Source organism: Echinops telfairi, unplaced genomic scaffold, assembly GCF_000313985.2.
Source record: "Echinops telfairi isolate 266 unplaced genomic scaffold, ASM31398v2 ScPeMD7_7469;HRSCAF=8507_0, whole genome shotgun sequence".
In the NCBI taxonomy this organism is placed as follows: domain Eukaryota; kingdom Metazoa; phylum Chordata; class Mammalia; order Afrosoricida; family Tenrecidae; genus Echinops; species Echinops telfairi.
In genome coordinates this window covers 95,522,677-95,537,040 of record NW_022111372.1, presented here as the reverse complement: position 1 = coordinate 95,537,040, position 14,364 = coordinate 95,522,677, and the positions used below count along the sequence as shown (strand labels likewise).

Sequence of the window (14,364 nt, the reverse complement as noted above, 5' to 3'; positions counted from 1 at the left end):
AAATATATGATAATATATTTTCTTAGTTTCAAATGATGAACGAACTTAAAATCGAAACCATCCAACTTCATTGAGTTTAAATTTCTCCTAATTTTCTTAATTTAAGGTGAAAAAAATTAGGATGAATTAGAAAAAAATTAGGATGAATTCAAACATCTAATTCTACCAATTATAAAATCTATTAATGGTAAAATTCTAGTGAATAGGCCAATGATACCATCAATTTTACCTAAATTAAATCTTGTTCTCATCTCATATTTAATAAAGGAAACGATACTGTACAACTTAAAAATTCCATTTAGATATAATAATAGCAATGAATTATACTCCAAAATACAGGAGTAATATATTTTTCTTTATTACTGTTCTACTCTTAAAGTATTTATTATGACAATAATTGTTAGATACATCATTTATTAATATCTTTTTTTGATGAGCTGACTGGCTTAACCTTTAGTACACAGTTGTATAAGTGCCATAGTTGATGTAGTCCTGGGGAGAATGTGAATGAGTCCTTGATTGGGAGCATGGTCCTTCAAATGTTTTCTTCTGTAAGGGAGTAATGGGCCTTCAGAAGTGATCATAATAGTAACAGAGGCTCAACGTTCAAGGTTTTGAATATAATTAATACTGGTATACTTAACAATTTAAAAGAATCAAAATAGCTTTGACTACTGAGCAGTTCTACAAACATCTAGTAAAATTTCCATTCCTAATACATCAAAAAGATGGTGAAAATAAAATTTTATCAACTTGTATATGTGTTTATTGAGCATTTACTATGCACCAAGTTCTATGCTAAATGCTGTGTAAACAAATCTCATGGGCTGTTTATAGCAATCCTGTAGTGTAAGTTTTCTTCCCACCTCTGTTTTCCTGTTGAGAAAACTTGGGTTTTAGGAAATTAAGTTACTTGTAAGCAGTGGAGTCAAGGTTCAAGCTCAGTTCAATGTGGTTTAAGAATGTTAGAAAATATGCATACATCTTAATTCAATTTGAAGTTTTGAATCTATCTGAAAGATAACATTATTTTCTTATACTTTCCAATTTTGTTAAATGATAATTTCCCCTATTATTTTTTAAGGTTTAATGTGTGTTTAGGTTTTCATTGCTGCTGTTGGTGATACCTTATAAACTCTCTTAAATACCAATTGAAAAGTATCTTGCTTTAAGTAATCCTATATGAGAAACTCACTGCCGTTTAGTAGATTCCAACTCATAATGATCCTACATATTCTGAGGCTATAATTCTTTAAGGGAGTTAAAAAATCTCCACCTTTCTCCCATGGTGTGACTCATGGTTTCAAACTGCTGACCTCACAGTTAACCACTACACCACCAGGACTCCTAAGTAATAGTATAGAAGTCAATATATCAGTTTAAAGGTAAAAAAAAACAACTAGAATCTCTCCTCTCCCCGCCCCCCTTGGAGAGGATTTACAGAAAAATAGCTAAGTAACAATTTCTCCAAATGTATGTTAACATTTTATTTCTAGTTTTTTATTTATATAGTATACAGTTACGATAATTAATACAGGTTTCCCTTGCTATCCAAAAGTAGAATGTTCCCATAAAATTTCCTATAAGCTGAAATAACATAAAGCAAAGAAGAAATTACCATTAATTTATATTGAAAAACATATTTAGTATTCCCAGACTAAAGAAAATGACTTACCGAATCATTTCAATTAACACATAAAACAATATATCGTAAAAACAATATATGATAAATGCACACCCTAGAAACCCACTGCTGTGGATTCAGTTCTGACTCATGCTGCTGCTGCTGTAGGACAGAAACCATGGGGTTTCTGAGGCTGTACGTTTTTATGGAAGTAGACTGCCTCATGCTTCTCCCACGGAGTGGCTGGGGGGTTCCAACCACCAACCTCTTTATTAGCACCCCAGTGCTTAACCCACTGTGACACCAGGGTGCCCTGGCAGCTTAGATAAAGTAAAATTCATCTATGTACAGGGTTGTTCCTGGGGAAGGAGCTTGACGCGACCGCTTTCACTGTTTGGGGTACATGCTGCATTTTTAACAGCTAGCTGCAAAACTGAAGTTGAAAATGTTTGCTTTTCACATTTTTACCCTAAAAGTGAAGATCCTCTTTGGATTTCTTTCAGTTATCAAAAAGAAGTGCTAATGTAGGTCTTTTATAAAATAAGCCAAGTGGCATAAAGCAGAGTTGAAAAGTGAGGGATACTTGTCTTTTTTTAAACAGAATATAGCAACCTAATGCAGTAAAATCTATGAATGCTGGAACCCTTTGTAAGGAAGAAACAAAACGAAAACTCAAGTACTTTCCACTAGTAGTGATAGAAAAGTGTTAAGACTTGGAAAATCACTTTCTCCGTGTCACATGCTTCAGGGTATCTTAATGAGACTAATATCACTGCCATCAGATTAGTGCCAACTACTAAGACCAGGGTAGAACTGCCCCTGTGAGTTTCCAAGATTGTAACTTTTTATGAAAATAGAAAGTCCCATCTTTGTCCCAAGAAGTGGCTGGTGGTCTCAAACTGCTAGCCTTGCAGTTAGTTGCCCAACGTGTAATCACTAAACCACTACGGCTTTGTGCTAAAATAGTACTTTTTTAAAGGTAGAAAACTTGTGAGACCCAAAAAAACAAGACAGTTCCATTGGATCTAAGAACTTGACGTCGTATTTAAGAGCTTCACTTTCATATACATATATATCTCAATCTGAGGAGTTTTTATACTCAGTTTTATTACTGTCTTCCACATTGCCTACAGATCCACAATTTCATATAGTATCAAGTAGAATATTTCACCTAGTTCTTCTAACACCCTGCTCTGGATATATTTATATAGTATATCAATTCACTTGAATTATATATTGATTTTTGTGCTAGTGGTTTGGATTAGTCATTTTCAGAGACATTTAGTTCAGAGGTAGGGAGTTTTAGGGATCATAAAAGGGCCCTACTATGATGTCCTTTTATTCCTTATGTACCTTTTAAATCTCCCTTTTTTACGACTTTTCATTCATAACTGATCCGAAAAGATAGCTCTGTAAAGAAGACCTTTATTATATCATATTCTAGCAGATAGCCCTGATTAACTTTTCACATTTAAAAAATAATTTTTATAAATTTTTCATTAAAAGGGGACACCATGAGTAAACAAAATTAATGACAGAAAAGTAGTTCTTTAGTAAAGTGTATGTTGAGCATAGGATTACTTAAATTCAGATATTGAAAAGTAATAGATGTTCATCTTTAGTCTTGTTTTCTAGAGCTTTTTTCAAGCATAGCTATTATTTTGAGTAGGTTTAACAAAATACTATCGGCTTTTTATATATGAAATGATAAATAATATAAAGCATTGTTTCCATGGTGAATGTCTTCTAGGTGAAATAAACATGATAATTTCAGTGTATTAAACTATGAATATTTATGTGGTGACAGAATCTGCAAAAATGTGTATTTGACCAGATGTTTATATATATTAATGGGGAGAAGAGAGAGACAATTCATATAAAAACAGCAGGGCATCTTACATTTTGATAAGTTTTTAAAACAAATAACATGCTAAACTTAAGCACTCATACTTGTTGTGAATAGTGTCTTTTATTATAATCCAATCGTATTAAATTCTGTAGCACAAACATTCTCTGACACTTTAAATGCTTACATTTTCCTTTTAAGTCTGTGTGTTTTAGATTGACTTTTAGTCTGAGTGCATACATAAGGTTAGTGCTATCTCTGAAACCTTGTTGACTTTTTTAATATTATTAATGAATATATGGCGTGTTTTCTCTTTCAGTTTTTCCTTTCTTTTAATCATTTTATTGGGGACTCATACAACTCTTATCACAATCCATACATACACCAATTGTATAAAGCACATTTGTACATTCGTTACCCTCATCATTCTCAAAACATTTGCTCTCCATGTGAGCCCCAATTTTTCCTTTCTTAAGTGATTAGTACTGTCTTTATTCTTTAATAACGTGAGCAGCAGTACTGAAAACCCCATGAAATGTCTAGTAGTTATATTTATTGAGCACTTTCTCGCTGCCAAACACAATGCTAAAAGTTCTGTTTTCCTCATACATACATGCACATTATGGCATGGCCTACTGACAATATCTTTCTGATATAGTCATAGAAACCCTCCTCCTTTGGGGTACATACTCTTCTTTATGAAACATAAGAAATAGACATTTTCATTTAACTCAGTTTTCAAGTAACTTAATTTTGAGATCCCCAAAGATAAGCAGGTGGTGCGAACACCTTATACTCAACTATTAACCTAAATGTTGGTAGTTCAAATCCACCCAGTGGTACCATAGTAGACAATGCCTGTTGATCTGCTTCTGTTGGGATTAAAAAACTCAAAACTCACTGCTATCCAGCTAGTTGACTCATAGTAACCCAACAGGACAGCTCCATTGAATTTCTAAGGGGACAGAAAGCCTCATCTTTCTCCAAAGTAGCAATGCTGACCTTGTGGTTAGCAGCCCAGCCTGTAACCCACTATGGCACCAGGGCTCCTTTCTGCTAGGATTATAGCAAAGAAAATCTCGTGGAGCAGTTCTGCTCTGCAAGTTATGGGGCCACTCAGTTACACTCAACTTGGTGGCCACTAACAACAGTATGAAATGCTAGTGTTCCTTTAAAAAATAATTTGCTTTTCAAGCATTGATTTATTTTAGCAAATTTCCAAAGTAAATATTGACTGTTAAAGATATATGCATACTAGCAATTTTTGTGTAAGATTCTAACTTAGCTTTTTCCCTTTATTTTAAATCCCCAAACCCCCTTTTTTCTTTATGGGAAACTATTTTTTCCCTATTGACAATGTGAAAAGCTACAATTTGTTGTAAATACCCCAAATATCAGGCATTATGTTATATTTGTATTGCTCCACGCACTCTTTCCAACAAGCTTACTGGACAGGTACTACAGGTACTGTTGTTATCCCCTTTTTATATATGATGAAGGTTCAGGTTCAGAGAGGCTGAATTACTTGCTCAAGATTAGAATGTAAGTGGTGGAACTGAGATTCAAATTTGGATCCAGTGGACTCCAAAGCTTGTGTTCTTAACCACTCTATTATGATGATTGAAATTTCTGTTATCTGTGTAGAGACACCTTAATCTTTTAAGTGGAATTCAGCAGTATGAATATTGTTTTTTCAGCTGTGAGTAGCAGAGTTCCCACTGGTTCAAACAGTTCCTCTCAGACCACAGAATGTCTTACACCTGAACCGTGTTCACAGACTCCAAGCAACGTGACTTCCCAATCAATGATTCCTGTGTATCCATCTGTTGACATTGATGCTCATGTGAGTAGGTTGCGCTATTTGAACTTGTTTTACACATTCTGATTTTTTTTTTTTTTTTTGGCTTGGAAAGAAAAATGATTGTGTTGCCATTGTGAAAATAAGCCTTATTTGCCCTTCAATGGAGAACATATTTGTTTTTTTTAAAAAATCAAATTGATTTTCTTATTCTTCTAGACTGAGAGCAATCATGACACAGCATTAACACTAGCTTGTGCTGGTGGTCACGAAGAACTTGTATCTGTACTCATTGCTCGAGATGCAAAAATTGAGCACAGAGATAAGAAAGGTAAGAAATGTTGGTTAGAAATAAAATCAGAGTTTTGAAAAGAGCCTTGAAATAGATTTCTCATTGCAAATAACTAGTTCCATGAAAAGATGAATATGCATATTTCAATTAGTGTGTTAGTCTGGGTTGACTAGCGAAACAAATCCAGGGAGACTCTTGTGCACGAGAGAACTTTATATCAAGGAGAAATTATATATTAAAAATCCCAGCTCAGTCCAAAACAAGTCCGTAAGTCCAATATTAGCCATATGTCTGATAACGAGTTCATAAATTCCTCTTTAGACTCACAAAACACATGCAATTATGCCGAATGCAGGAAGATCACAGGCCATTGGGCGGAAAGCCTTGTGTATCCAGTGGTGGTGTAAGCATCTCAGATGGTGTGGGTCTCCACGTGGCTCCTCCAGCTCCAGGGCTCTGGCTCCAGGAGTATATAGTAGCTCCATGAAGTTTGTTAACAGGAATGTCAAAGAGAGACTGTGTCTGGCCTCCAGTGAGCTATTTATCTCCTTCACACCTCCAAATGAGGTCATCAAACAGCAACCTGATTGACTGGCTAGACTCCACCCCTTCACAAGTTGATAGGAGAATATGTAACTGCCACAATTAAGAATATCCAGGTTATGTATATATATATGTATATAGCAGTAAAATTCAAAAATTAGAATGCAGACTATCGATGACATAGAACAATCTGTAATTGCTTCTTTAATCCAAAGGTAACACGGAGGCATCAAATTTATAAGTAGAAACTTAAGGTTTTTGTTGACTTGGCATTTCCTTTTCACCATTAAAATAAATGTTTGACAAAATAATAATTTATAAATTATCAAGGATTCTTGACAGGTGGGTAGCAAGGAGGGAGAGGAAAAATGAGGAGCTGATACCAATGGCTCAAATAGAAAGCAAATGTTTTGAGAATGATGATGGCAACAAATGTACAAATGCGCTTGACACAATGGATGGATGGATGGATTGTGATAGGAGCTGTATGAGGGCCAATAAAATGATTTTTTTTGTAATAATAAATAAATGTTTAGAGGATTTTGATGTGAAATGATTTTCAGTATTGACCCGTAATAGGAGACCTCTTAGTGCAGTGGTTAAACATCCAGCTGCTAACCAGCTGCCACTCCACGAGAGAAAGATAGGTCTGTTTCTGTAACGATTTATAATCTTAAAAATCCACAGGAGCTGTTCTACTCTGTTCTATAGGATCGCTATTAGTCAGAATTGTCTGGATGACAGTGGGTTTGGCTTTGGTTTTCATCTGCCCTTACAGGCCTTGTACTACGTTAAAACGATAGAGTGGAGAAATGACTTAGTAAAATTTTAAAAATGCAAATTTGCTTCTTGAGTTCATTCATTTATTTATTTTACTCTAATAAAGGTTTCACACCACTGATACTGGCAGCAACAGCAGGGCATGTTGGAGTTGTTGAAATCCTTTTAGATAAAGGTGGAGATATAGAAGCACAATCTGAACGAACCAAGGATACGCCACTTTCACTGGCTTGCTCTGGTGGACGTCAAGAGGTGTGTAACATTATTGTTGTGTAAGCATTTTGCTTATATTGCTAAATATGCATATGATTATTATTATTTTAGCAACATGAATAAAACTTCTTGTATGTTCTTTAAACATGTTCCATGTACTTTCAGAGGAGTGAGGTTTCATATGTTTAATGGGAATAGTAAGCCCCCTTTTAAGGAATTTGTTTCTTCTCCTTTGGGCCAAATAACATTCTCTTTACCTTAAATCTACTGGGGTTGAATGCATCATGATCCTAATACATGAAGTGCAAATCTGTTGCTTCATAATTTTTAAATAGAAAGGATAGCCTCAAGATAATTGGGATTTCAAAACTCTAAATTCAGTAATATAAAATTGAGCTGATTTCTCTGGTGTGAATATATGAATATTTAGGGCTTAATTAAATGTAATTAAGATGTCAAATTTTTAGACAAGTGATAGGTCCTGTTTTTGGTTTTGTTGCGTGTGGTTCTCCCTCCACTACATATTGAACCTATGCTGTAAACTGCTTTCCTATTGTAGGTGGTAGACTTGCTGCTGGCTCGAGGTGCAAATAAAGAGCATAGGAATGTGTCTGATTATACACCACTGAGTCTCGCTGCATCTGGAGGATATGTTAATATCATTAAGATTTTGCTCAATGCTGGGGCAGAAATTAATTCAAGGTATTACCTAGTTATATATTTTATTACTCAAGACTGGTAAGTTAATACCTTAGAGTTAAGTGCCTTTCCCCCATATGTTTGGAAATAAACCATTTTAAGTGAAGATAGTACTAAGGTATCAGGGCAAACAGTTTTCTCTGTGATGTGCTTGCAAATAATGATAACTTAACCTAGTCAATGTGGCAGTGTTTTAAAAGCCAAGTATCAGAAAGTGGTTTTTTGATGTATAGTTGGAAATTTATAACCCTTAAATAGGACTTAAGCTTCATATTGTGAGATTTTCCTATTCTAGACTATTACTCTAAAAAATAACATCTATTCATTTGTGTTAGAAACCTTCTTACTGAAATGCTTTCATCTTTAATTGTCACTATGGGCATGTAAAAATAGAATAGGCCTCACCTTATTTTAGTTTTCTAAGCGCATTTTTTCCCTCCTAGGACTGGGAGTAAGCTCGGTATTTCTCCCCTGATGTTGGCTGCAATGAACGGACATGTTCCTGCAGTAAAACTACTACTTGATATGGGGTCAGATATCAATGCCCAGATAGAGACCAATCGCAACACGGCTCTCACCCTGGCTTGTTTCCAAGGCCGAGCAGAAGTTGTGAGTTTGCTTCTGGACCGAAAAGCCAATGTTGAACACAGGGCAAAGGTAAGCATTTTATGACTTGTCAGTTACGTTAGATATATTTCTAGGAGAAAGAGCATGATATTTCAGCCCAAATTACATGTATTTTAAATTGTCATCGGCTAACTAATGTTTCACTGCAGAATTGGAGAATTATGTTATACAGTAATTAATGACACAATTATCATCCATGACTTTACTAAGAAACGATTAAGAAAACAAAATTGGTATTTTTTTCCAACTGCAACCTAGGGGAGTTACTTATTGAGCTGTGAACCACAAGTGTAGTGGTTCCAGTCCACCAGTTGCTCTATAGGAGAAAAATGAGGCTGTATGCTCTCGTAAAGATTTATTCTTGGAAACCTGAAAAGACAATTCTTTCTACTCTATCCTTTAGGAATTGACTCAACAACAATGTTTGTTTTTAATGCAAACTTTTAAGATTAATATTTTATGTTATGTCATTATGTGGATGTTGTATGTAGTCATTATGTATTGTTAAAGAACTTCTTTAATGTGCCATGTGATTAGTAAAATTCCTAGCAAACTTTGGGCATTCGTCATAAAATTAAGACAGCTAAGATCTAATTGAAGGGGGGAGCCCTCATTGGGTACTGGTTAAACACTCGGTCAGCTGCTAAGCACCAGCTGCATTACAGGAAAAAGATGTAGCCGTCTGCTTCTATAGAAATTACAGCCTTGGAAACCGTATAGGGCAATGTGCCCATGGGTTGCATTTCTTTGTTTAAAACCATTAAGAGATTTAGAACCCTGGAAAAAATGTGGAACTCTTTTCAATCAGGAAACAACCAGTCTGGGAGGTAATTCAATATGGAGAGATTTGAGACGTTTATAGGTCTCCCTGAACTTACACTACTAGTAACATTTACATTTTTTTAATCTAAAAAATGAGGACAAGTGGCTCTCTCTCACACTTTTCAATGCCTAGAGATGTGCCTTTCCTTCATCCAGCATGTCCTCATTGTATTATGATTCTTCAGTATGGTTCATTTACCTGCTAAAGGTCCTAGAGAAATCCACTGTTTGGGGGATATTAGGTAACAGTTCTAACAGGCCAACAGTTGTGAATTTGATGCAGAGCCAAGCACCTTCTTTGTACCTAAGTTAATCATGAGTCAGAATCGAAAAGATGGCAACTTACAATGGTAGGAAATATGCTTTGACAAAAACATTGGAGACTGATGCTCAAAACATATGCTTCTTAAAAATAAAATATTTTCATCGATTTTACCAAGTTTGAGCAAAATTGAAGGTATTTATGCTGAGTTTAGCAAACTGCATTCTCAGAACATATTCTGAATAAAGTTTTTCCAGTGAACATTGTGCCTCATTTAATTATATTTTTATTCCTTCTCAAATATATCTACTGCACAGAGAAGTTACTTTCCAATTTATAAATTTTTAATTTTGTAATATGCTATGTTAAAGTGAATTCATTTTGACATAGCTAACACTGTTGACTTGCTGTTTATTATAATCCAAGACTGAATATTAACTTTTTAGTAAAAGTATAATCACAGATATGATTCTCTTAAAAATCCATTGCTTTAGTCTTTTCAAATAATTACAGAAATTTGCTTGCATAAATCTTTGGCTTAAACAGACTGGTCTTACCCCTTTGATGGAAGCTGCGTCTGGAGGGTATGCAGAGGTTGGAAGAGTCCTGCTTGATAAAGGAGCAGATGTCAATGCCCCCCCTGTGCCCTCCTCGAGAGACACTGCTTTAACAATAGCAGCTGACAAAGGTCACTACAAATTTTGTGAGCTTCTGATTAATAGGTAAGTACATTGGGGATTAATCTATTCAGGACTTCCTAGCGTCCCTTTCACTTTTCAGAGCCTTTAAAGTTAATACAAATTAGTTTTATTTTTGCTGACATTGCATGTTACCTTTTAACAGGAAAGAAACCAAAAAACCAACTAGAAAATACATCTGCACATAATAAACAAACTGCATTAACATTCTTTGATTTTATAGGGGAGCCCATATTGATGTTCGTAACAAAAAGGGAAACACACCACTTTGGCTGGCAGCAAATGGCGGTCATTTTGATGTAGTGCAGTTGCTAGTGCAAGCTGGTGCTGATGTGGATGCCGTAGATAACCGGAAAATCACGCCCCTTATGTCAGCATTTCGTAAGGTAATTCAAGTGGGTGGGGATAACATTTGGTCCTCTAAAACCAAATCTAAGTAGAAACCATGTGGGAAACATGTTGGCTTTAGGGATTTGAGTATACTTCACATGCTTATTTCCATACATCAATCACTGCTATATGATTCCACTTTCTTTGTGACCAAATTTAAGAAGCATGTGGTAATTCACTCTAATCAACTGTAAATCATTTGGTGTCTTGACTAGCTTTGTTCTATTGTTTTATCTAAATTGTGATATTTAATGAAAGACATTATGTACCATTAGACAAATCTTCTCTACTTGTGGTTATATGCTATTGAGTTGATTTCAATTCACAGGACAGGATGGAACTGCTCTATAAGGTTTCCAAGGTTGTAAACCTTATGGAAGCAGATTGCCACATCCTGTAGAGTGCTGCTTGTGGGCTTGAACTGCCAACCTTTTGGTTCACAGGCAAGCACTTAATCCCTGCACCACCAGGGTTCCTTCAGCTCTACCTAAGGAGAAACAAAAAGGAGTGGACTCTTTCATAACAATTTATTTATATGCAAGGACTTCAAAAAGTTCATGGAAAATTGGAATGAAAATATAATGGAATTTTTCCACAAACATTGTTGAGCCCCCTCATAGAGCTCATAAGGCTTTTTCAAAGCTTTCTCATTACAGTTCTGGTAAGCTATAAACTCCTTAGCATGTCCTACAAAGCCATGCATGATATAACTCTACGAGGGAGTTAACACCCCCTCCCCCCAGTGGAAAAAATCTTCCCTGGATGGAACTTCCGTAGTACACATTTTCCCCCACCCCCAGGCAAGCATCGTGCAACTCGCTCTGCGTTAGTGCACTCAATGGGTGTTGCCTGGGAAGGTTCTCTCTGGTCACAGTGAATTTTTTCATAAAAGCATTTTCGTTCATACCTTATTTTTTGTGATGGCCAATTTAAGAGAACAGTGTACGTCTGTGAATTTTGTTTCCTACTCCGAAAAAATGCCACAGAAACTGTTGTGATGTTCAGCACAGCTTACAAGGGCAGTGCTATGGGGAAAACTCAAGTGTATGAGTGGTTTTCTCCTTTCAAAAAAAAGGTGAAATGTCCATCGATGGCAAACCTCGTTCTGAGGTGCTGTCAGCAATCCAAACATGAGTTTCCAAACAAAAATGTTTCCCAAAATGGAATTGCAGATTTTGAAGGTGATAAAGTTGTTTTTATTAAAAAAAAAAATTTAATACATAGCTTGGGGGAGGGGGGTTGGTGTTTGGAGGTACCCCCTCCCAGATTCAGCCACTGGTCTGGAATGTACCAAAGTTTTAACTGCCTCAGGGCCTTCCTCTTCCTGGAATATTCTTTTCACTCCTCTTCTTTTGGCTTACCTTTGATCCTTCTTGAGCTCCCAACTTAAATGTCATGTCTCAGAGCCCTTCTTCAATGCCCAGTCTGAAAAAGGCTCCCCTTCTTGTTCTCTTATAATGTGCTATTCTTTTGCCTTTGAGGGATTTATTCTAAATTGTCATTTTATTAAAATGTGTTCCTTTTTTAATGCCTATCCTTCCCACCTGGACTGAAAGCTCCCTGTGGAGCAATACTCATGACTGTTTTTCAACTGTTTATATCCATTTGTTTAGCACAGTGCCTAGCACTTACTAAAACCAGTTGCCATCGAGTCAATTCCAACTCATGGCAACCCCGTGTGTTTCAGAGTAGAACTGCGCTCCATAGGGTTTTCAGTGGCTGTGATCTTTCGGAAGAGAATCGCCAGGGGTTTCTTCCAAGGCAACTCTAGGTGGATTCGAATCACCAACCTTTTGGTTAGTAGCTAAGCGCTTAAACGTGTGCGCCACCCAGGGACCCCTGGCACATGCTAGGTGGCCACTAAATAGCTATTGAATGAGAGCCGTATGAACTTGTGTTTTAAAATTAAATCTTAAAATATTTTTATAGTTAATTTTTTCAGTTTTTTTCTTTGTTTTAATCGAGGTGTAATTTACACATTGTGAAATGCACATATCTTAAGGTGCTTAGTGTAATGAGTTTTGACAAATGCACACATCATTATAACTCAGACACCAGAAGGGTAAAAGACATCTCTCTAACCCTAGCACGTTTCCTCATACCTAACCGGAGAGGCAACCACTTTCCTGACTTTTGCCATCATCAGGTTAATTCTGAGGATGGTTTTGAATAAAGGAAGAGGGGTCAGCTTGGTTATATGAAAATAGATCTGCTGAGAATTGACCCTGCACCATTCAGTCCCTGATAATGACATTTAGAATATGTTTTTACCTAGATTCAAGTTAAAGGACAGTGAAAAGTGTGACAGTCTAGTTGGCTTAGTTTAATAAATTAGAATCAAAATGAAACTTTCAAATCTAGTATAGTTTCTTTGTTTTAGGATTAATTTCCCTTTAATACTTAAATTCATTCCCTGATATCAATTTTTATTTTATTAGCTGATTTATTCTAAGAAGTATTGTTTTTATATATTTCTACTTTTGGTGGGAAGTGGGTTAATTAAAATCAGGAGACTTTTGGTCCATCATTTACTCCTAAGCATGATGCATTTTTCCTTCTCTGTTTGTAAAGTGTTCTTATTGCTTCTAGTTTAATTTCAACTTTAGTTAACCATTAAAAGCAGTATTATTTTATCATATTAATAGTAGTAAGTATTAATGTTCCTTAAATTTAATTTTAAGTAAATGGACAGAATTTTAAGGAATTATTTTAAGTGTTTTGGTTGTACTCTTTACAGGGTCATGTTAAAGTTGTTCAGTATTTGGTGAAAGAAGTCAATCAGTTCCCTTCTGATATTGAATGCATGAGATACATAGCAACGATTACAGATAAGGTAAGCTTAATGGGCTATTGATGACAGATGTTGTATTACAATAAAACTATGTAATCACATTTTTGTTTTCTTGTGGAATTACTTGTCAAGATATACAATTAGAAACCTATTCTTTCTGTCCTGTAAGTGGCCAGTAATCTGATATAACCCCCTCCCATTCATCCAATATTTCTATGCTTCAGTTTCTTTCTTTGCAGCATAGATGAGCATAAAACTTTTGGTAAGTTACCACGATCTTTCCTGCCTACTGTGGCCCATAATTGTAGAGACTACAGCAAAGCTTTATAACTAAATTGTTAGCCTGATTGTATTTGTGAAACGTTATGGTAGGAGACTTTTTAAGAACATCGAGGTTTTTTAGAAAATGATGCCTTTATTTTGATGAAAGACTGACACACACTTAGACTCGAAGGCTAACTTACTTGGATTTAGTGAATTTTAATTTGTTTGAGCTTTAACACCAGTACTTTGGTGTGTTCATCAAGTTTCTGTGTATTTGCTCTGTTTATGTCACATGTTCTTATATAATTAAATTTTTCATTATAGGAACTGTTGAAGAAATGCCACCAATGTGTTGAGACAATTGTGAAGGCTAAAGACCAGCAGGCTGCGGAAGCAAATAAGAATGCAAGTATTCTTTTAAAGGAACTTGATTTGGAGAAGGTAAGTGGAGGAAAAAATAATTCCCCTTATTAGAAATTATTGAAAATTATAAGATCTGCTTTAAAAAAAATCTATGCTTTATGTGATTTAAATCTACAATTTAAAACTAAGGTTTAGTAGAACCTAAGATATGTAGTCTAATGGACAAAGTTAAAACAGAAAACAAGATCACTTTTCTTTTTTTTAAATCATTTTATTAGGGGCTCATACAACTCTTATCACAATCCATATATACATCAATTGTGTAAAGCACATTTGTATATTCATTGCCCTC

General features: G+C 35.4%; 1 protein-coding gene across 1 annotated transcript in view; it reads left to right on the top strand.

Annotated features, from left to right (window-relative positions):
• Positions 1-14,364, top strand: part of LOC101651106 (ankyrin repeat and KH domain-containing protein 1) — a 132,734-nt gene that overhangs the window by 101,495 nt on the left and 16,875 nt on the right. Inside the window, exons 17-25 of the mRNA XM_045284743.1 lie at positions 5,168-5,313; positions 5,488-5,599; positions 6,990-7,135; positions 7,656-7,798; positions 8,239-8,452; positions 10,053-10,228; positions 10,428-10,590; positions 13,332-13,427; positions 13,974-14,090. Coding sequence (XP_045140678.1) covers positions 5,168-5,313; positions 5,488-5,599; positions 6,990-7,135; positions 7,656-7,798; positions 8,239-8,452; positions 10,053-10,228; positions 10,428-10,590; positions 13,332-13,427; positions 13,974-14,090 — 1,313 coding nt within the window. The remainder of the gene's footprint in view (positions 1-5,167; positions 5,314-5,487; positions 5,600-6,989; positions 7,136-7,655; positions 7,799-8,238; positions 8,453-10,052; positions 10,229-10,427; positions 10,591-13,331; positions 13,428-13,973; positions 14,091-14,364) is intronic.